Here is a 23,813-nt window from a genome sequence, read left to right as displayed (position 1 = left end):
TACCACTAAATCAAGAGCCAGTCGGTTTTACCAGTGATGCTCTTTCGGTGGTGACTGGACTGATCGGTCCCCGACCTTTACCTTTTCTTCTTTTCTTGGGCACGTGGTTTCGCTTCATCTTACACGAAAAACTCTGTGCACCTACTGAGACCCTTGTCCTCTTCTGCCCCTTCTTCATTTCACCAGCAACCAAACTCTGTTCCTGCTCTGTCCACCCGTTCATACACATACCTGTGTTCCTGCTTTTGCCACTTCACCTTTTCTTCTTCTCCATTTCTTGGTAGTTTCGTTTCATCTTACACGCCCTTGACTTCACATTGACTTTGATCGAAGCCACCAGGAAACTGTGATCAAGCAGTGTACCTATTTTTGAGCTGTGCTTCTTTTCTGTTCCTCTTCCTCTTCCGCTCCTTCTTCATTCCATCAGCGAGCTGAGCGTGAAATCAAACAAAAAGCTAGATTCAATGGCCATCCAATTGAGTGCTTTTTCCTCATTCTCTTCTGTTCCTTTTTCCACCCGTTCATACACATACGATGTGTTTCTGAGTTTCAGAGGCGAGGATACTCGCCACACTTTCACCGGTCATTTGCACAGTTATTTGGTCCTTAACGGGATCAACACTTTCATAGATGATAATGATCTTCCAAGAGGAGAGGAAATATCAGAAGCACTTCTCCGAGCCATTGAAGTGTCAAAGCTCTCCCTCATTGTGTTCTCTGAAAACTATGCATCCTCAAAGTGGTGTTTGGAAGAACTAGTTCATATCCTTGAATGTAGAAGATCAAAGAACCAAATGGTTAGGCCAATCTTTTACAAAGTGGATCCCTCCGATGTAAGACACCAAAGAGGTAAATTTGGTGAGGCACTTGCAGAGCATGAACTCAGATTCGAAGACGACAAGAACAAGGTGTTGAGATGGAGAAAAGCTCTTTCAGAAGCCGCAAATTTATCTGGGTGGCATTTCTGGAGCGGGTACATCATGCACTTAATCTTACTTATAGCAAATTTGTCTGTTCTTTTTCGAAGTAGCAAGGTTTTAGTTTCTATTAAATGTTTCATTTGATTTTAACATGACAGGTATGAATATGAATCTAAATTTATTGATAGAATCATTAAAGAGATTTCTGCACAAGTAATAAAACATACCCCTTTGAATGTGGCAAAGTTTCCAGTCGGGATAGAATCTCGTGTACAAGACATGCTTGAACTCTTAGATGTTGGGGGAAGTGATATACGCATGGTAGGGATATGGGGAAGTGGTGGAATAGGGAAGACAACAATTGCTAAAGCTGTTTACAATACAATTGTCCATGAGTTTGAAGATAGTTGCTTTTTGGCAAATGTTAGAGAACGTTCCGTGACACATGAAGGTCTAGTGAACCTACAAAACATTATTCTTTCAAAGATTCTAGGGGGCAAAGAACTGAAAGTAATCAATGTTGATGAAGGAATTAATTTGTTGCGTGAAAGGTTGAGAAATAGAAGGATTCTGTTAATTCTTGATGATGTGAATAAATTGGACCAGTTAGACGCATTAGCCGGAGCACCTGATTGGTTTGGTCGTGGCAGTAGAGTTATAATAACAACAAGAGATAAGCGTTTGTTTGTTCACAATGTCAATCCTATATACAAAGCCAGGGAACTAGATCATCACGAGGGTTGTGAGCTCTTTAGTTCAATTGCCTTCAAGAATAAGAGAATTTTAGATGACAATGAGCAGCACTTAGTTAGCACTATTGTTAGATATGCTCAAGGCCTTCCATTGGCCTTGGTAGTTTTGGGTTCACATCTATGTGGTAGACCGGTACATAAATGGCAAGCTATGCTAGATGGTTTTAGAAGAAATCTTCCTGAAGGCATTCAAGATATTCTCAAAGTCAGTTATGATGGACTGGAAAAAATAGTGAAAGAAGTTTTCCTCGACATTGCTTGTTTCTTCAAAGGTTGGAAGACAAATGATGTGATACAGATACTAGATGGTTGTGAGCGCAACAACCCCACAAATAGTATTGAAGTTCTTGAAGAAAAGGCTCTCATATATGTTGATTGTTATGATAAGATTTGCATGCATGATTTGCTAGAAGAGATGGGAAAAGATATAGTTCAGCAAGAGTCTACAGAGCCCGGTGAGCGAAGCAGATTGTGGCATCACAAGGATGTGCAGGAGGTTCTAACAGAAAACATGGTATGTAGTTCCTATATGCTCAGATTTACATATATACATGGAGTCGGGTCAGTGTGATTCTCTATGTGTGTAGTTCATTCCAATTCGACAACCAATATCCGGGTAATATGTATTATATGATTTTCTGTTGAATTCTTAAAGAAAGAATAAAACTCAAAATACTTGCATTTTATTATATAAGTACTCATTTTGCTAATACGATTGCCTTTTTCATACTAGGGAACAAGTAAAACTGAAGGTATAGTGATAAAAATGCCTACAGCAGATGAGATATGCTTGAATCCTAAATGCTTCAAAAAGATGAGAAATCTTAAAATTTTCATAAACATCAATGGACGGTTTTGTGGAAAGGTTGATTATTATCCGAATCAGTTGCGGTTACTTGAATGGCGTGATTGTCCGCTAAAATTCTTTCCCTGCAATTTTAACATGAAGAATCTAATTCAACTTAATATGCCTCGTAGCTGCATCTCACGTATCGAGGTATTTATATATTTTCAAGACTTTAATTTATTGAAATCTTTATACTTTACTAATTTTTCATTTGATTTTTTCTTCTTCTTTGATATGACAGAGTATGAAAAATCTGAAATCCTTAAATTTGAGTGGATGTAAATTTCTAGCACAAAGCCCAGACCTGTCTGGAAGCCCAAACCTAGAGTTCCTGGATCTAAGCTATTGTAAAAGTTTAAAGAAGGTTCACCCTTCGGTTGGATCCCTCAAAAAGCTTGTTGGCCTGAATCTTGAAAGATGCTCTAACCTTGTGAGGCTACCAGGAGAAGTCAACTGGAGATCCCTCCGATCCATTAATCTCGACTACTGCACAAGGCTGGAGAGTTTCCCTGAAATTGAGGGAGAGATGAAATACATGACACGCTTGGGGCTATCCAACAATGCCATCAAAGCATTGCCTTCATCCATTGGATATCTAATTAACCTTAGATCGTTGGTGTTAGATAATTGTGGAAACCTCACAGATCTGCCTTGCAGCATTTATGAATTGCAGAAGTTATGGTGGGTTTCATTCTCCGATTGCCCAAAACTGGTAAGATTCCCAAATAAGGTGGAGTCTGAAGTGCTTCCAACTTACTCAAAGGTTTCACATGACAACCACAATTCGGTGGAGCCAGAGCCAGACACTGAATTCAATTCGGTGCTTCCTTCGCTATCTTACTTCGGCGCGGATCGATGCAATTTGTCTAATATTGATTTCCTCGCGTCCCTTGATTGTGCATCCACTTTAGAAAACCTTGATTTATCAGGAAGCACAATTGTTATTCTTCCCGAATGCATCATCAACAAATTTGTCAACTTGTGGGAACTCAATTTGATCGGGTGCACGAGGCTCGTAGAAATTCCAGAGCTTCCACCAAGTATTAAAACGTTGAATGTGACGGGTTGCGTATCATTGGAGAGAATTTCCAAGTTGTCAAACATTTTGGAGCGTAAAGAGTCACAAAAAATGATTGAGAAGATGGACTTGACTAATTGCCGGAGACTCTGTCAAAATTTGGTTGAGATGGCAAACAAGGATGATGAGGATGAAGTGCACGCTGATCTCATCTCTCGACTCCTATCTTCTCAGCAATCCGAATTCACAATTACATTTACAGTTCCAAGAAGCGAGGTTCCAAAGTGGTTCAGCGGTCAAATGGATTTCATGGGGCATCTACGGTTTGAATTTTATATCGAAACACTTGCAAATTTTAAATGGGACAACGCAGGATTGGCTGTCTGTGTGGCTGTTGATCAAAAGCTGCAAGATCCTTGGACTGGTTTCATGTTCTATATTCACATCAATGAAGTATGTGTTTCAATTCCCCACTCTAAAGTTGTTCATTCAGAAGAGTCGGATCATGTGTGGCTGCACTATGTTCCCTTCCTTGAAATGTGGCGATTTGGTTATACGCTTCCATTGCCCCCCTTTACGTGTCAAGTCATTATTTATCAACAAGAGCACCCTCGTCCCCCCATAAAAAGCTGTGGTGTCCACCTTGTAATGCCACCCAATGAAGACGTTTGTATGAAGCTAATCCGTGCAGAGAACCTCTCTAGTGAACCTCTCTAGTGATGAACTTAAAAAGGTATCGTTTTCTTTTGTAAAAATTTCCTCATTTGAGAGATAATATGTGACATTTGCAGCAAAACGGAGGACCGACTTAAATTTGAACAACAATGCTATTGCAGGACTTCTGGGACAATTATCGTCCCAAACAGAGGACTGACTGTAAAGAATTATTTACTGATGCATAACTGGAGAACGAAAAGCTGTAATTACTGATGCAGCATGGCATTGTCTATGGACCAGTGTGACGAATACAGGTTTACATTCTCAAATTCACCCTTTCTTTGATATCTTTGGAGTTTCAAGATTGGTTTGTAATATCCACTCTTTGTCGGCATTCTCTATATGTGTGGATAGAGTTGAACAAGTTTCCCTACCTGGTTCCATGTAACTAAACTCATCAATGAACTTGTAGACATTTTCTCTTCCAATAGCCAAATCTCAAGGTCTTTCTATTTTCCGAGTTTATAGCATCATTTTCTGAATTTATTTCCTCATTCAAGAAGTAAAGAGTTTAGTTCATGATTGTTTCAATCGATCACCATGCCAAACATACCAATTCAGTTTAGTGAACTTCAGTGGTGGTGCTTTCTTCCGAGTAAATGAAGGGAATTCTAAATGGTCTTGACTTTTACCTTTCCAAAATATACCAATTCACCTTCTTTTGTAAATTGAGCTTAGTGGCTGGCTACTCAATGCTTGATAGTTGCCTATCGAACTCTCGGCAACAACTTAAGTTTGGAAACTACTGAACAGTACCAAGTGTTTGAAAGCCACCACAGTGAAAGTTCAGTAGCGAACCACCAAACTTGCCAAACAGTGTTTCAATTCTATAGGAGTTAACTTGTGGTGGGTCCAGGGAGAATATTAGACTCTGCATTTTCAGTTTCCGTTGAAATTTATTTGACCAACTTTTCTTGCTTATGTTGCAGGTGCTAATGCAGTTGAGTTCCTCTGAACCATGCTGAAGTTTCAATAGCTTTTGTTCAAGAGAACAAAATCCATGCAGTGAGTTATTTTCCAAACAATAATGTCATTATCATAGCTAGATATATGTTGGAAGCCACTGATGTCTTATATTTCGGTACTGGAACCTTCATAATCCATCAATTTTGTTGTAGTAAACATGATATAAATACAAAGACCAACATGCCTTGTATATTTTGACCCTTTGATTGTTATCTTGGTCTCTTCCTATTATGGCACTCCGTTTATATAAAAGTATTCCCCTCTCCTTTTCATGTTTTCTTAGATCCTTAGGTGGTAATTCTTTCTGCAATATTTTATCATGCTTTCCAAACCGTTCTGCGCATGTAAAAAGTAGGTCATATACTATTTCCTTAGATACTCTAAATACGAGGTCCAAGTTGTTGGGATTGTAGCTAAGGTATACATCCATGTTGTTCAGTAATTGTCAGCTTCACAAATGTTTCTAGCACTCAAAAGCAGAAGAACGTACGGGGGGTATCTTGCTTTCTGTGGGAGGAATTCTTTCAGTTGGTAATCTCTTAACATTGTTTATCTCATATAAGTTCTTGTTTTCAGTAAAGGATTGCCCATTAACTAGAGCAATATAAAAATTCTATCATCTTTCATCTTCAGAGATTCAAATTGTGAAGTACCTCCAAAACATAGGACTGCTGTTGCACAACAATGTATACACGTGGAACAACTGGAGAACCAAAAGGCATAATTGTTACTACTGCAGCATTAAAGTCGAGGTATTGTCAACAGACCATATACTTTTCCTAACAGAAAAAACTTAACGCAATTAGATAATTCAATATTCTAGCTTTTAACATATTCCATCTTCATGTTTCCGAATTAGTGCTTCTTCTGCCTCTTGAAAAAAAAAAAAAAAAATAGAGGCAGAATATCTCTTGTAACTTGGCATGAGTTGTTTGGGGTGCAATCTGGTGATGGATTTGACCAGGTCCTGTACCTATGTTTGGTCTATTGGACAATTTTAAAGCACAAATGTACCTCATTTTCTGTCAGAGGCAAATAAATTAGCAGAGAACATTTCGGTCATGGAGATTTAGTAGTTTTGTTACCTGAAAAGGCCAATACAAGACTATTTTCGTTTTGAATTTTGTAGCATTGTCAATATGAAATTATTTCACCATTCTCAAATGAAATTATCGATCCTTACTCTGTTTCATACATATATGCTCTGCCCATTTAAAATGCTAGTTTTGCCGAGACAAAAATTTAAATCATGTGGATGCCACCCAATTTAGCGAGCAGTTATAATTTATTGTCAAATTATGCTGAAATATTTGTGATTGGCCATCAAATTACAGATTTTCTACCACTAATTAAATTAAGGGTAGTAGGGTACTAATACAATTTTGAGTAAAGTCATCCTGTGAAAGCAGATTTATTTTATAGTTTATATTTTTTCCCAAAGTAACTTCGTTGAAGTATTACCAATACTTGGTTATACAGCTGTATTTGCCTCAATATGAATTTGTGTTTGTTGGTTTCCTTTTGTAAAAATTTCGTCGTTTTTGCTTCAGTAGTTTCAGAGATAATAACAGACATTTGTAGCAAAACAGAGGACTGACATCTGAACAATTATGCTATTGCAGGACTAATGGAAACTTATCATCCCAAACAGTGGACTGACTGCAAAGTAATATATACTGATGCACAATTGTAGAATGAAAAGCTTTAATTAGTACTATTGCAGAAATGTTGGTAAAGCATTATCTATGGATCAATGTGACGAATAAGGTTACAGTTCAGATTCTCCCTCTTTTTTTATATCTTTGGAGTTTCAAAGTTAGTTTGTAATAAATAATATCAACTCTCTTTGGCATTGTCCATTTGTGTGGATATAGTAGTTGAACTAATTTTCCAAGCCTGGTTCCATGTAACTAATAAATGAAAAATTGCATTATGGAAAGTGATACTAATTTGTTTTCGAAGTTTGATCTAGTATACTAGTCATATTTCACTAAATTCTTTCAAGGTATTTCTATTTTCTGAGTTTATAGCATTGTTATATATTTCACCAAACATATATTTTCGGTGTCTGATTTAGAATGATATTTACTTGATTGAAGGCATGATTTAAGAAAAGTGAAAGTTTCCAATTAGTTTTATGTAATTGCAATTATTTTCTTCTTTCATTTGATCAGTTTCTTGTTGAGTTACCACTACATTATAATTAACCTGTGAAATATTTTCCCTTGTTTATTGTTATTGTAAAATTCATGCCTAAATTTGTTCCAGCAGGTATTGAGTAGAGTTTCCTCCGGTGGAACCATACCCTGTTCCAATATGCATATAACTTAGCCAGCTCATCAGTTAAAACTTTGCATTTGCATTTTCATTGGCAGGAGTCTTATGACTACTGAAAGGTTGAAATAACAAGAAGTTGGGATATCTGAAGTAGTGTCTTCCAAAGGACGAAGCACAAGCTTGACTTTAAAAAGGTCAGTAATTCTGTCCTTCATCATTCCATATTCCAAAATAACTGGTTTTACATTCAAACAATGTATTGCTTTCTTTTTTTAAGAAGAACTGATACTACCAGAAACATATAAAATTGAGACTGTTTGTACCCCAATTGTCAAATTTGTTTACCAATTTACTTGCCTGCATCTCAGATTATCCATCACAATCTACACAAAATGGATTGGTTGCTTTGGATATATTGATCTGTCCTTGTGGTCAAGTGTGTTTCTGAGGCAACCAGCCTCGTCCGACTTTACCTCAGAAAACCAAAAACTTTCCCTTCAGATAACCAGGTGTTGGAAACTATGAGTAGAGGGTATTGCTTTATTGCTATGGGTTAAAATAGAACATATGCATATATTATTGGCCATAGCAGAGATGTAGATGGTATTGGTCTCATAGCTAGGTCCTTATTGGACCTTTTTACTGGTACTATAATAATGTATTACTAGTCCTGAACTATGATAAAATCTCAGACTACTTAATTTCAATTAAGATTCACAAGGAGAGGAAACTGAGTGATGATGGTGATTAGAGAGTTCTGAAGCATTATGACATCTTAGATCTGTAGCTATTTATTGAGTTTAGGGAAGACCCTTCTCTATGAGTCAATGGGAACCAAAGTTATATCAGAGTTTGGGCTAGGACAAACTGAATTTGTTGAGAATTGAAGAACAATATTTTGGTGTGATTGAGCTGATCGATGTAGAGGTTAAGTAACTTATGAAGGACACTGAGGTGCTTGTTGATCTACATGTGGCAATAATTTTTAGTCCATCCCCAATCTGTAGACATGAACTAATTTTTCTGTCAAACTACAGCACATTGTATGGGCTGTCTATCCAGAGGTGATATTGGAGAATGGCAGCCTAATGGAGCAATGAAAGTTATAGACAGGAAAAAGAACATATTTAAACCGTCTGAAGGTGAATATGTTGCTGTGGAAAGCATTGAAAGCAAATACTTGCAATGCCCCCTTATCACATCAGTATGTCGCAACTTCTATATTCTACTTGTATGATGACAAGAATACTTACCTTTATTTCTTCAATAAATGAGTTTGTGTTCGTCTTTGTGCCACATCTGAATTTTATACTAGTTTCATGTACCCATCTTTCTTGTTATCTGAAGTTATCGACGGATATCTTAACATCGTAACTTTCATCTGGTTGGAAGATATGGGTTTATGGGAACACCTTCGAGTCATTTCTTGTTGCTCTGGTTGTTCCTGACAGAAAGGCCTTGGAGGACAGAGCATCATTTGACTGATGACTATAATCATTGTGTCAAAACCTGAAGGCAAGGAAATACATTTTGGATGAGCTCAATTGCTCGGTTTAGACACACCATGTATGTGGTCCATCGCTGTTGCTAATTTTATACTATGTTGATTAATTAGCCATCTAACTTAAAACACATTTACATTGCAGCTTCGAGGGTTTGAGTTGTTAAAAGCAGTTACATTTGGAAGCTAACCCCTTTGACATAGAGAGGGATCTCATGACTCCAACTTTCATTGGATTCTTCATTTGAATGACATGTTGAATATTTATGTATTTTATTTGGATGTGAAATAGCTAATTATCAGTTCTTGGTTGTTGGATTTATTAAAACAACATGAGGCATCTTTACAGACGGTAAGAAACACATCCAGTTTACAGTTTTGGTTAAGAAATCTGTGTTTGTTGAGGACCACAGCATTTGAAGCATATTTGATACATTGTGGAGCTTTAATCCATTTATAGGCATGTTATTATTGGTGGTTCATGTAGTCTGCAATTGTTGCATTAGTAGTTATGCTAGCCCTTTGTTCTGTTGAACAAGAGGCTCTTTCATAGCTATGTGTTTTTGTTGCAAACTGACAGAACCTTTTATCAGATTTTTCAAGCTATTGATTTCCATGTGTACTAAGAAACTTATTGCTATATCCGATCTTTTGGAAAGAATCCTGGTACTTATTAGTTCCTTTGTCAAGCATTTCAATCGACTTCATCATAATTGGAAAGTGTGTAAGCCTATCTGCAATACTCCAGAGTTACTTAAGTCCATGAATTTTGAAACCAAATCCATAGTTTATATATCCCATTTCTGAAGATATTGCAGAATGATCGAATCTTTGAATCATCTGCTGCTAAAACTGCTGGTAAGACTGAGACTGTGCAGATGGTGGAGAGCGAGGCTATGCAGATGGTGGAGTCTTCTGTTGCAAAGGGCAATGTGGGAGGTGACCGATTTCAATGGGAGGTTTCGTTTTTATACTGTTTGCTCATTGCTGAACTTAATGAGTGGGCTGACCTATTTCAATAATAATAATAATAAAAAGCAATAATATAAGTACCATACTACCACGAGACTTTATAAAATTTTAGTTACCAATTTTTTTTTGGTCAATAGTCCAGATTTTTTATAAAAATTTTACTTTTAGATTTTTTATAAAAATTTTACTTTTAATAAATAGAAATTACATTTTTTTATTGGAAAACATAAAATACATTTGACCTTGAGTCCTTGTTTTATTATTTTAAATTGCGACACATGCACACACGTAGGAAAATAAGGAAAAAACAGGTGGTTCCTCACTTTCAATTCAATGCACACTATTCCACCCGCTATTTGGCATTTTCTGGGGAACGGTCAGTTCTGAGAGCAAAGTGTCATGAATATTCTCATAACTTCCTTTAAGGGCATTCCACAGTTCTTTGGGTGTCTTCAACTGAAAGTACTCCCAGCGTAGGTTATGATCAATATGTCGCCTTAGAAACATTAAGGTACTTGCTTTCACGTTGTTAGACGGTCCATTGTCTTTGGGGTCGGTGGGAGTTAAGATGGTGATAGTGTAGTTTTTCGCCACAAAGGCGGTTTCCACCTCAGAAACCCAATGATGGTACTCAAGTCCTTTTGAGTTCAAAATGTCAAATTCAGGTCAAGTTGGATTAGCCATTTACACAAACAAGAGAGAAGATATATAAATTACGCAGTCATAAAGATATACACGTGAATTATTTTCCAAGAATATGAATTACATTTCAAGACTAAGATTCGTAATGGTCACGTTATTTTTTCGATGCTATGTAAAAATGCTTTATCACGGTAAGTTTGTATTTATAATGCGCATGAATTTTCATTATTAGGGCAACTCAATTTATATATAGCATACTAAATAAGAAATAACCATAGCATGTTTAATAATGACAAAAACATAGCATATAAAAATCACAATTATATAGTGCAGTAAGCAATAGTAAAACTTGCTAAAACATGCTAAAGAATTCCACATTAAAAACAATTATAGAAGATAGTAATATAAATTACAGGACATGCTCAAATTTCACAAATATATAACAAAATATAAGCTACACATAATAACAACAATAATATAGCATGCTCAAAATCTACGAATAATAAAACTTATATAAAATAACAAGGCATGCTAAAAGGATCAATATTATCTAACCAAACGTGCTAAAAAAGTTCTAATTATAAATAATTAAATTTACCGGAGTATGAAAATAAATAAATAAAAGAGAACATACTTGGTTTTGAGAAAACAAAACAATTCTAGCACACGCGCGTGTTGATGCAGACGTGCGTAGCGATGTTAGTAGGAATTTCGTCACCAGAGGTGGTTGGAAAACATTGCTAGAAGAGGGTATGATCGCTGATGGTAAAAGTTTGGTTGGAGGCTAGCTGGAGTTGGCTGGGGATGGCTGCAGGCGAGGCTAGTAGAAGGCAAGGGCTACTGCGCTTGCGTTGTGCAGGGCTCCTGGCATGCTTATGTGCGGTGGGCTGCTGGCGAGGCTAATCTGCTTAACAGATTGGCCTAGGGTTGCGCAGGGGTTTGCTGAAGTTGTCGACAGGATGTGTAGGGGATGCACGAGAGGGCTGCGAGGCCTGCCCAGGGGATCTGCCGGCAGGATGCGCAGAGGCTTGCGGCAGGCTACGCTCAACACTGGAGCTAGGCTAACCTTAGAGAGGCTAACCCGGCCGGTTCAGTAACTTCCAGCGGCCGGTTCCGTGGGTTTCTGGTAGGTTCTGGGGTGACGCCACCAGTTCTGGGCTCCTGGAATTAAGGGTTTCGATATGTGCGACTGTGGTTTCTGAAATTTGAAGGCTACGAAATTAGAGTTTTTAGGCTATTGGCTCTGAGCGTGCTGATAATGTGTAAATGTAAAATAGGAATTGGTCTATTTATTCCATTAAAGAGTCTCTTTATATAGGGTGAGAATTATAATGATAATAACAATTACAATAATGACAATAATGGATGATTGAGCTGTAACCGCTAATTTCTTAATTCTCTCTTCGTCAATTATTTTAACGAAGGCACATAACATGTTTTTCTTTTAACAAAATTATATTTTTTATTGGAATTTTTTTTTTAGGGAATAAAACATAAAATACATTTAGGGTGCGACTATTGCCACCCTACCATTTTCTTAGTTCACTCTACAAACATTTGAATTATTGAAAGACTATATAACCCAAGTGTAAAATGACTAATAAGTACATTAATTTTCTAAAATCTAAATTTGTAAAGAATTTTTATTTATTTTTTTAGTTAAAGAGGATCAAAGGTTTTCACTCCTGTCCCGAAAGTAAGTGATGTTTTTATTATTTTAAATCGCGACACATTCACAGCCGTTGGAAAGTAAGGAAAAAAGCAGGTTCCTCACTTTCAATGCACACTATTCCACCCGCTATTTGGCATTTTCTGGGGAGCCAACCAACCTTCTCTCTATCTGGGCTGTTTCTGAGCTCCTCTGCATCATCGAAAAAAGGGATCTCTCTTGAGAGATAGAGAAGAGAAAAAGGTGAGAGAGAGATTAGTTTTGGGAAAGTCAGAATCTGAGCCTGGACTGTCTTACTTGAACACGTAACAAGAGTCTTATACTTGGATCAATCACCTTTCCGTCAACTCACAAATCTTCATTTCATCCCCCTGTTTTATAGTCCGCCATATATGGATCCTGGGAACCAAAAGAAGAAGAGAAAAGATATGGGTCCCCCATCAAAAACAAGAAGCTTAATCAGCAATTCTCCGCCCCTAAAAAGAAGAAGGTTACTCAACATGGATTCTGTTTCTACTCAAGGGGCCTCTTCTTCCTCTTCTCCTTCTTCCTCCCATTCATTGACATACGATGTGTTCTTGAGTATTAGAAGTGAGGATAGAGGCAGCAAATTCGCCCGCAAATTACACAGAAATCTGGTTGGGAAGGGGATGAGCACCTTCAATCATCGCATTCAGGATCCAGAGGGACACGCAAAAGCAATTGAAGAATCAAGTAGTTTTATTGTCCTGCTCTCTAAAAAGTATGCTTACTCGGAGAGTTGTTTAGATGAACTTGTTCATATCCTTGAGTGCAAGAAATCTAAGCAACAACTGGTTTGGCCAATATTTTACAAGGTAGAAGACCCCTTCGAGGTAGAACACCAGATCGGAAGTTTTGGTGAAGCACTAGCAAAACATGGCAACTTCAAGAATAACAGGGAGAAGGTGTCGAGATGGACAAGAGCGCTGTCGGAAGTTGCACATCTATCTGGGTGGACTTTCACAAGTGGGTATTTTCCAAACACCTAATTTTTTTCTTCCCAAATTACTAGATTAAATTCCATATACTCATTTTGTGGCCTAAAAATATAAATATTTAGTATTGGAAATTAATCCAAATGGTCATGGCACCAAAAATATGTTAGGACGAAATTTCTTAATGTAGTTCTTCAATGATTCTCTAGGAAGTTTTAATTCCTGCCGGAAAAAAAGAAAAAGAAAAAGCGTAGCTAATTAAGTTGTGCATTCCTATCATTATACTGTATGTTGAATTGATGTTGAGAAACACTGGTAAGGAAGATTTCCCTTCATTGAGCAAGAAAGTTATCATCATAAGAAATTTATCCTAAAACATACAAAATTGATAAAGAGAAGGAACGTCACCATTTTATATTAGATATCTCGTATGTGGTTCATCTGGCAGGAGTCAATTTAAATCCATTGATAGCATCATTGAAGATATTTTGGCACAATCATTAAGACATACTAACTTAAAACGTACCTACCTACCTGTGGCAAAGCATCCTGTTGGAATAGAGTCTCGCATACAAGATATGCTGAAAGTTTTAGAAGTTGGTAAATGTGATGTCCGTATGGTAGGGATACTTGGAACTTACAGATGTCCAGAAGGATTATTACACAAACCTCATTCAAGTAGCATCGTCATCTTGAGGCATACTAATCAGTGTGCAAGTAAAATGGGATAGGAAAAATGAAACCCATACTCAGTATCTGTGTGGTTTCAAAAAGATAGAAATGGAACCCATACTCAGTATCTCAATGATTTCAAAAGGATTTTATGTGTCCCTAGATATATATACTGACATGTGCAAACAAAAGGCAAACGATTGGATTTTGATATGTTTTAACGTTTCATAATTTGATCGATGACTGTGGATCATTCTGTCAAACTCTGAGGCCAAAATATGAACTTTGGGTGAGGTATATATATATAGTAGCCTAGTAGGAAACAGCTAGCTAGTATGTTGATAATTGTCTAAATTCCCTGTCGCTAATTTCATGCATGCACTACCGTTTACTCATCTAGTCATCTGACATGGAATGCATTCCTACAGTTCGAGAGGATACATGCAAGATTGGCTGTCCCACTGTTTGTACGGCTGCTGAAATTACAGAGTAAATCTCAGTAGCTGATGTCATGTGTGGATAGAGTAACTCCATTTGTTGAAATCTAGTTTATGTATTGCATCTACTGCTGCCTTCTTAGAAGATGAGCCAGTTTCGAGTCTTTATATATGGCAGCGTTGTGGTGGTGCCTCACAAGCTGCATGGTGCACCTAATAATGCCATGACAACAGGACGCAAACCTCTCTACAGAGGTAGCGGTTCGTGATCGAATATAGCGTCTTGTCAGAAAGGTTTGGTGATTGGTCAATCAGCAGTCATGAAAGATGATGATGAAGACCTTGAAAGTGGAAAACCAGTTGCATTCCCTTCAGAGAATAATCTCAAAGTTATTTTCTAGTCCTAGTTGTGATGACGAAAGTTTCCTGCTGCCTTCCATTCTTGGTGACTCGCATGGCAATCCTGACCGTCTTGGCTTCTGGATGCTTGTTCTGATGGATGAATTATTACTCACTTTACTGATTCAGGGATGCTTGTTGCTCAATCTTCTTGGCTCTTGCTATGTCTTCGACTTACTCGCTATAGATTTTGTCTTTCTAATTTGATCAGCTGCATTTGTTTTTGTTTTTGTTTAAAACTGCATGTTTATAGTTCTCTTCAACAGAGATGCATTAATTTACCCTTTGCAATACACCATCTCCCCACGGCCATAAGAACAATGGTTGAGAAAGTTTTGTGTTCTTGCTACTCATAAAAGAAATTGAAGTTTCTATTGCTCTAGGTTTCTGCCTGTATTTTGCAATTCAGATAGTCTGGTATAGTCAAAATGATCTCCACCGGCGTGACTTCATAAGTTTTTTTTTTTTTTTTGGTTACAACGTGACTTCATAAGTTGTAGGTACCTCACCTACCAGAACCACTATGCTCACCAATCAACTCTATTGACTTTACTCCTTTGAAATAATAAATTGTACAATATCACCATGAAAAATCACTAGGCCAAAAAATGAAACAGACGACGGATATTTTTCGTTGTGGGATATTGACAGCCACCGTTGTGTATCGGTGCGTTGTGTGATGAAAAATAGCACAACGGTGATGTACCGTTGTATGATATGAAAACAGTCGACATACTCTTGTTATCAGCGTTGTGCCTTCTCTCGGCAGATGGTAGGCAGAGCTGTCGTGCAGCTATGCTGCGCATGGTTGGTGCATGCATCAGACAACGAAACTTGTTTCAATATGTTGTTGGAAAACATTATCAGACAACGTTTTTTAAATTTCACTGTCTTCTGATTTGTCGTCAGACTTCAGTTAGAGACTATGGTTGTTGTGTAGCTTAGTTTTGGACAACGTAGTTCTGTTTTTATAGTTGTGTGAGTGTAATTGAGAGGACGCATTTTTGGTGAAACCATTGTGTGATATATATATAAGAACGCATTTGTTACAGTTGTGTGAGTGTAATTGAGAAGACGCATGTTTGGTAAAACCATTGTGTGATATATAAGAACGCATTTGTTACAGTTGTGTGGGTGTAATTGAAAAGACACATTTTGGTAAAACCATTGTGTGATATATAAGAACGCATTTGTTATAGTTGTGTGAGTGTAATTGAAGAGACACATTTTGGTAAAACCATTGTGTGATATATAAGAATGCATTGTGTGAGTACCCGGATTTTGGTGTATTGAGACAACGTAACATTAACATTAAATCTGTTGTATGACAATTTTTATTGCCTGCATTTTGTGCATTACTAATGGTGCTCCATTTGGACCTAATTATTAAACAGTGATCAGTTGTAAAGAAATCATATTGCAAACTATCAAATGAATAATCCAACCCATATTATAAACCTCAAATGTTAAAATTGAGCATTTCCCAATCATCCCATCCAAAATAAAAAGAAGAAAAGCACTCAAATGCATGTCCATCTACTTGGGACATCAAAAGCTGGTACAAATACATAATATTTGTTCTAAAACATGCGACATGGTGCATGGATATTGTACCAGCAGAGAAGCACGCCAAAATGATGCTTTCCTTCAGCAACAACCTACGTCATGGGAAATGCTTTCCTTCATCTCCTACACATACGCCTTGACCACAAACTTTGCCCACTCATTTCGCATTTGATCAATGTCTGCTTGGGTATAGTGGCTGCTACCTCTCCTCTCCCACTGAAACCAATGTATTATATCAAAGTGAGGCAAAGACATGCATAACTGTTATGTCCACAATCTCAATAGAAACCAAGCAAAGTGACTACATTTATAGGTGGGTTTACCTTTACAGGAAATAATGACAGGTCTTTATCCTCAATAATATCCCTCATGTATCGCATGATAAAGTACCCACACTCCTTGTTGCTAGGTTGGGGAGGAATGCCCTAAAAACAAATGATCATTAAACAACAAACCAAATACTGTTTTTGCAAGACAGCTATATACATAGGTGAAACTTACAGCCAAATTTTTCCACATAACTGAATTCCGGCCTTTCCTCTTCCTTTCAGAATTATACATACCTAGTGCATTACATCAGAACAAGAAAATGAAGATGTGAGAGAAACAGAAGGGGGAAACATATATTTTTAAATAGATATAATGATCTCAGCAATGCATTATCTATAGCAGTGACTTACGTTTCCACTATAGACATCCAATCTCCGGTGGGTAAGCGTCTTTTCAGAGGATCCAAAAAATAGGCAGTGCCTTGGTCCGGATCAACAATTGTCAACATCCAATGATCACTACATGCATACAAAATAGTCATATATCTTGTAATAGAATATATGTTCAACATGGCACAAATTGATTGCAAACAATATACGAAAAATAGACCTTTAATGGACTTCCCCCGAGTTATATGGCAACATGAACATTTGTCCTGGTTTTGCAGTTACAAGCCTATCTCTAATGTGTTGGGCCCTAACAGTTCCATTCCCAGACCCACTTGCACCAATTAGAGAAGGGTCAATGAATGCAACCATGTCTACCATTTTATAAGCAATCAACTGCTCATAGAGATACCTATCAAGCATTTACACCAAATAAAATACTTTCAGCAACCATACTTGCAGCAATGATATGTAATGGAAAATTTGAATTTTTTTTACCTTTGATACACAGCAATGCAAGTTCCACTAACTTCCCTCATGCTTGCAAGTCATCGAACATCTGACCCCATTAGAAAGGTCTTGCGAGAATATCCAAAGACATCAGGTTCAATGTGGAAGCTGATGGTACGCCCGTCTCTGAATTTGTCTTCACCCCACTGACATAGCATCTTCAATGATTCTGGTAATGTAGGTGCCATTGATGCCAAGCTAAATTGTACCTCTGAGTCTTCATTGACTGTCTCTTTCTTTTTCTTTTTCTTCTCAGCATTATCCTTCATTGACTGGCTCTGATACAATTCAATATGCTAGCACATAACAATATAATTCCACAATGGCAATACTCACCAGTCCTTAACCCCCAAAATGGCTTTAATGCAGTTCCTGGAAGTGTTGATGAGCTATGAATCTGAAAAGCGTAAAAGCGTATGATAGTTATATACAAGTTATGAAATTTTTGAAGAGGAGTCGATTGATAATATTTATAAATTGAGATAGTTACAGCTTGTTGATAAGGAGATCAAGCAATCATATATCAACCATAATCACTTCCCTCAAATGATTACTAAAATGACCCGCACACTAAGTGCATACCAGGCTAACACACAACTCATATAAACTATGAAATTAATACCAAATGGATAACCAAGACCCAACTGCATTTATCCTAAGCTTGAACCACATCAATTTCATGTAAATTAAGAAGCCAATTATGTTTCTTCTCATTGCAGTCAAAGTCCATTTAGAAGTCATTGCAGAACTCAATTTTCTAGCTTCTACATAAAACAAGACTTTAGACTCAAAAGAAAATCCCATAGTTTCTGGTGGCAGGGAGCGGATAACTTTATTAGCTTCAAGGTGGTGATTATTTAATGATCATATTAGGTGATCATAGGGGGCTGACCTTTAAACTAATGGCATCGTTTGGTCAGATTGCCTAGTAGGTCAACAACTTCACTAAATTTCTTATACTAATATTTACCATCACTAAGAATAGGTATGTGGGGGGTAATAATGTTGTCCGAACAGTTTATGTTTATATATATATATATATATATATATATATATATATATATATATATGTATGTATGTATAAATAACACTACACAAGATTTGGCATACTGCCAACTTGCACAAAAGGTTAGGGAAACCAGAAAATATGATAAATTTTATGATCATGATATTACATTAACAGAAGACACTTCCTTGATGAAATTCCAACGCTAATATGGGATAAATTTTCAATTCCATACTTAGCAGATTCCAACTAGGGGGCAGACGTGTACCTCTACATAAGATCTATGATCTCTATTATGTTTCATATAACTTTATTAATTAGATGTATGGCATATTAATTATGAAAGCTTTGAAATCATGATCTAAGATTTTCTAACACTATAGTCTTCTTCTTACTGATATTCTAACCAGCCCAAATCAGAGCAGAGTTTTGCTGATGCAAAAGGTGATATGCTTACAAACCCAGAACACTGAAAACATCCATGTTCTAATTCAAAACACATTAAAAAAAATTCCCACGAGCCACAATCAAACAGAGGCAATGAAACTATACAAGCTTCTCAGAATTCACCAATAAACCAATTCAACAACAATAACTATAATGAATCCAACAAGTACGATGAATGCCAAAATAGTAAATCTCAACATATTCACAATATCAAAACTGATATAAAGGAAACAACAGATATAGGAGGCTTAAAGGAGGTTTAGTTTTCCCTAACAACTAATTGGAAAGAATACAAAAACAAAATAAATCAATATCCATACATAAGAACTAAATTAGATAAACTATAAGGTCTCACTTGCAGCATTTAAGACAGAATCATATTGGAATAACATAAATCAATATACTTATCTTCTAATTATTTAAAGCTTTAATACATCCAGAATAAGGCTCTTTGATATGAAAATGCTTGAAGAACAAATGCTTGAGAACAAATATAAAAGCAATTGGGTTTACTTAGTTGGTTTATATAAACATTTAGAAATAGAAACCCAGAGAAACTGTGGTCAACTAAGAAAACCCATAACAGAGGACATTAATATTTAACCATCGAGGAGAAATTGAAAGGGAAAGAAGGTAACATTTCACTTTTCACAGCAAACAAATTTCCTAATCTAACCAACCATCACATTCTAAATCAACCATAACCTGTTTCTACAGAAAAGGAAAACAGAAGAGAACTAACATTTGTACCATGAACAAAACGATAGCAACAATGGCTTGAATGTTTTGCTGAAGAAGAATGCCTTTAACCCATGCTAACAACTTGGAATCAATATACCCACAATAGCTTCTTCCAATTCCGAACTAGAAAACCCACATATGCCAATGAAAAGTTCATCAAATCGACACATGAAAGGCAATGAATAATCACAAAACCAAATCGAGACATCCCAAACAAAATTTAACTCACCAGTTCAAGTAGCCGAGAAACCCCCAAATCAAGTAGCCCAAAAAGCCCCGAATCCACAAATGGAACCCTAATCTTAGCAGATTGAAACCCTCTTTTCCTCCTTCTTCTTCCCACAAATGAAACCCTACTCAAACTGAGTAGAACCCCTAACCCTTCTCTAAGCGACGAGTAGAACCCTATTGATGAGAGATGGCGACAGTAGAACTCCTAACCCTAATTCATGAGAGATGGCGAGACGGTGGATGATAGTATTTTGATGAGGGGTGATGCAGGTCGTGTTGAGATGAGAAGTTTCGCCATGGTAGCTCTGAGTTTTTTTAGGAGAGAAGAGGTTGTTCTTTTGTCTAAGTGTTGAGGAAACGGCTACCCACTTTGTCTAAGTGTAAGTGAACACGAAGTCAAAGACCTAAGTCAAAGACCGTTCTTTTAACTTGTTTCTTTTTTATTCATGAATCAGACAACATATACATTACGTTTTGTTGTTTGATTATGTACAAGTTAAAATTTAGCTGAGGTTCAAAGGAGGGAAAGTTCCCGCTATATTCAATGACTTTGGCGCTAGAATAGGCATTTTCATTCACACAATAGAAATAAGAGAGTTATGTTGTAGGAACTTACAATATGATTTCCAATATGTATGTTTTTGGGGGAATGAGTAGCATTTAGTAGGGATTCCCAAAATATCTTCCTTGATCGTACAACACAAAGTAAAAAATTATTGTATGACATTCTGCAAGTTACTCTCATACAACAAAATTAACAATTCTGTTGTGCAATTTAGTAAAAATTTGGAGCCACATTTGAGTAAAAGTACGAGGGAAATATGCGCTCTTTTTTTTTTCATTCACACAACAGATCTTTTTTGCAATTGTTGTGCAATCACCTTCCAGCTAAAATCTTTTTAATTTTAACAGCTTTAGACAATGAAGCTTTCTTAAAAGAGTTGTATGATTCACTTTCCCACATCACACAACAAATTTTTTCTTTTCGTTGTGTAAAAAGTGTCGTGTGTTAAGGTTATTGGCCTAGTGAATGTTCCCGAACGTGCTGAATATAACCCAAAAGTCAAATTTATTTTAATTTAGAAATAGAACACAACAGTGACAACACAGAGAAAGCAGGAAAGAAAAACAGAGAGCTTAAGGACAGAAGTGCTGGAGCTCAATAGCTGAAGTGCTCATCTTCCTAATCATCGTCTTCTTTTTTTGGGTCTGATATTTTCCAAGTCTTCAACATCCTCAGTTTTATCTATCATGTCCAAGGATTAAAATACTGGTTTATACATGTCTATCGGAATTTTGAAAAAGAAAAATATTAGAGATATCAGGAATATATCGAAAATATTATGGGAAATTTTTATTTTTATTTTTTAAAGGTTCAATTTATTGAATTTATATATGAATAGATATGAATGTAAAATTCATCTACATTAAAAAAGACACTCTAGGTTATTTAAAAAAAAAAAAAAACACTCTAGGTGGCTGAAAAGACGCTCGCTGATTTACGAAAGTATAATAATCAGACTAAGATATATGACCCATATAATACAAATTGTAGGGATGAGCATGATAGTCATAGATTTCTTTACAGCTACCAACTGTTTTCCCTATAAAAGGATAATAAGGATGAATCCAACTGGATAACTGGTCATGTACTTTTCCACATTCATTATATCCATAAGCATTATAGTCAAATTGATTGTTGCATTCATGAGATTTATTTGAGGTCACAATGCGCTCTGTGCCTAAACTGATAGAGTCAAAACTTAAGGCAACTAAAGTAACATCAGATGGGGTACTTTGATCGTCTGAAACCTTCATATAATTGAGGGGATTTCTCTTTACCCAAATTTCCCTCAAGAGAATTACTCCTCACTTAGATTTGCTACGAGGGCATTTCTCCTTATTCGGATTTCCCTTGAGGGGATTTCTCTTCATCCAGATTCCTCTTGAGGAGATTACTCCTCACATAGATTTTCCTTTAGAGGATTTTACCTGATACAAATCTCCTGGAGAGGTTTCACCTCACCCAGATTCACCTTAAGGTGATTTCGCCACACCCAAATCATCCTTGAGAGATTTTACCTTGAGGCATTTTTCCTAAACAGGTTGCATTGTCTAATGTTAGGCACTTTCCTAACCAGAAACCGTTATTAAATTTTACACCCCTATGTAAGCTTCATATTCCGTAATGTATGTTTTTCTATAAATAATTGAGTAACTTTTTTTTATTTTATTTTTCTCTTTTTAAATTTTACAGACATTTCTTCATTTTATCAGAATATTTCCCAACTATATAATATGTCGGGAATATTTGACGATATTGGAGAAACATTGCAGAAATAGTAGAAGATAAGATATTTTCCCTCTATATATCATATATCGATTCCTCCAAAAAAAAGATATATCTAAGAATATATCAGAAATTCTTTAGATATGTTAATGCTCGATTATGTCTTCATGATCCTCACCAGCGGAGTACCCATCTTCTGAGTCACTATCATCTACCACATCTTCATTTTCATCCTGTAGCATTATCAGGTGAATCCCATAAGTTCTACAACGCACCTAATCTTGACTAGTATGTTTCAAATTAATTTGAAGCTGTAAGGTACGTGGCTCACGAAACGCAAACTTAACAAATGGAATATAGAGCAACCACAGCCCACACATGACCAGAGTCCTTCATCTTGCTTGCTTCGAAACTAACGAATAAGTACATATACTTTCTCCATTGATGTACGTGAATACCGAATACTGAATACTATAAGACTAACACGGAGTAATGGACATTATCATTTAGTTCAATAAGGCATTCAACAACTAACCATTTACTTGCATAATATTTGTGACTTAATTCCAGATTGCTTATTCATTAAGTGTCAAAATGACTAAGGCACAGAATTTGGTTAAACTTGGTTATCAAGCCAAGTGTTAATGGTACACCTAAGAATATGTGATTCTGTACTAAATAGCTTCCTTTATGGGAGAAGGCTAAACCGTAGGCTGAATCATGTATAAACCTGGTCCTTGCACTGTCACTATCATCAGACATTCACATAATTGTCCCACAGAGAGTGTAGATAGTGAGCAGTGAAAAAGATCAGTGTTTGATATCAATGGCCTCTTCAGGTTTGTTGACTCTCTAAAAACATTTCACCTACACATGTTGCTGCAATTATATATATTCATATACTTTGTGTGTTTGTGTAACGTCCCGTATCTCAATTTACCTGTTTGCTAGTCATTTGGACCGTAAACGACCTTTACTTTCACTTTGACTGTCGTTTCAGTACTTTTAGTGGCCCTAAAAGTTGACTTTTTGTTCGGGTCAAAATTTGAGAAAATTTCCTTCATGAAAGTTGTAGAGGATGTTAAACTGAGCGCGTGCATATGTAGTACGTAAAAATCGGAGTTCGTATACGAAAGTTATGGCCAAAATACTAAAGTTACTATTCATGATAAGTTTCTATAAATAGCCGAGTTACTGTAGTAAGTTTCCATTTTCAGAAACTTATCGAGCTCTCTCTCTCTTCTCTCTCCCCGATTCTCTCTTCCTCTCCGACCCCTTCACCTTCTTCCAGTCATATCTCCTCCATCCGTCGATGGATTTGACGCATAAGGTGTAGTTGGAAAGCTCTCTTCCTTCTCTTCATTTATATGGTGGTTTGGTGAATGATTCTGGACTGTGGACAGTGCAGCAACGAGAAGAAGAGGACGGTCACTGTAGCAGTTTTAAGTCAACGTTGATATCTCCCGATTTCGGCTACCTTCGGTGATAAACCTTAGTCCATTGGAAGCGCCTTGAGACGTAGATGATGCTCCCCGAACCTTTTACAGCGATTTGAAGCGTGGAGGAAGAATTGACGGTTTGAAGTTTGAGGTTACTATTCACAATTTGGGTTCAACCTTCC

General features: G+C 36.7%; 3 protein-coding genes across 13 annotated transcripts; 2 read left to right on the top strand and 1 right to left on the bottom strand.

Moving 5' to 3' along the window:
• Positions 1 to 161: 161 nt before the first annotated feature.
• On the top strand, positions 162 to 9,188 carry LOC112170917 (disease resistance protein RPV1). 10 transcript variants are annotated; one of them, XM_024308185.2, is made up of 13 exons: positions 162 to 973; positions 1,079 to 2,186; positions 2,406 to 2,669; positions 2,761 to 4,270; positions 4,374 to 4,508; positions 5,184 to 5,259; positions 5,660 to 5,751; positions 5,854 to 5,972; positions 6,843 to 6,987; positions 7,596 to 7,691; positions 8,535 to 8,701; positions 8,890 to 9,063; positions 9,144 to 9,188. In XM_024308185.2, exons 1-4 carry the CDS (start codon positions 465 to 467, stop codon positions 4,252 to 4,254), a joined length of 3,375 nt encoding a protein of 1,124 aa, XP_024163953.2. In that variant the 5' UTR covers positions 162 to 464; the 3' UTR covers positions 4,255 to 4,270; positions 4,374 to 4,508; positions 5,184 to 5,259; positions 5,660 to 5,751; positions 5,854 to 5,972; positions 6,843 to 6,987; positions 7,596 to 7,691; positions 8,535 to 8,701; positions 8,890 to 9,063; positions 9,144 to 9,188. The 10 variants fall into 10 exon arrangements, with proteins under 10 accessions (XP_024163953.2, XP_040364161.1, XP_040364166.1 ...); XM_040508227.1 differs by having other exon boundaries at positions 7,492 to 7,691; XM_040508232.1 differs by lacking the exon at positions 8,535 to 8,701 and having other exon boundaries at positions 8,949 to 9,063.
• A 3,177-nt stretch (positions 9,189 to 12,365) lies between these two features.
• LOC112171895 (disease resistance protein RUN1) lies at positions 12,366 to 15,127 on the top strand. Of its 2 annotated transcripts, none has more exons than XM_040508237.1 (2): positions 12,366 to 13,272; positions 14,338 to 15,127. In XM_040508237.1, exons 1-2 carry the CDS (start codon positions 12,674 to 12,676, stop codon positions 14,387 to 14,389), a joined length of 651 nt encoding a protein of 216 aa, XP_040364171.1. In that variant the 5' UTR covers positions 12,366 to 12,673; the 3' UTR covers positions 14,390 to 15,127. The 2 variants fall into 2 exon arrangements, with proteins under 2 accessions (XP_040364171.1, XP_024164794.1); XM_024309026.2 differs by having other exon boundaries at positions 12,370 to 13,268.
• Positions 15,128 to 16,170: 1,043 nt separating this feature from the next.
• LOC121049888 lies at positions 16,171 to 20,229 on the bottom strand. The gene is made up of 7 exons (XM_040508238.1): positions 19,901 to 20,229; positions 17,466 to 17,874; positions 17,206 to 17,379; positions 16,992 to 17,099; positions 16,813 to 16,882; positions 16,635 to 16,736; positions 16,171 to 16,527 (listed from the first exon to the last, which is right to left on the bottom strand). Exons 2-7 carry the CDS (start codon positions 17,504 to 17,506, stop codon positions 16,435 to 16,437), a joined length of 588 nt encoding a protein of 195 aa, XP_040364172.1. The 5' UTR covers positions 17,507 to 17,874; positions 19,901 to 20,229; the 3' UTR covers positions 16,171 to 16,434.
• Between the last annotated feature and the right edge of the window lie 3,584 nt (positions 20,230 to 23,813).

Source organism: Rosa chinensis, chromosome 6, assembly GCF_002994745.2.
Source record: "Rosa chinensis cultivar Old Blush chromosome 6, RchiOBHm-V2, whole genome shotgun sequence".
Lineage (NCBI taxonomy): Eukaryota > Viridiplantae > Streptophyta > Magnoliopsida > Rosales > Rosaceae > Rosa > Rosa chinensis.
This window is presented reverse-complemented; position numbering and strand designations above follow the sequence as displayed.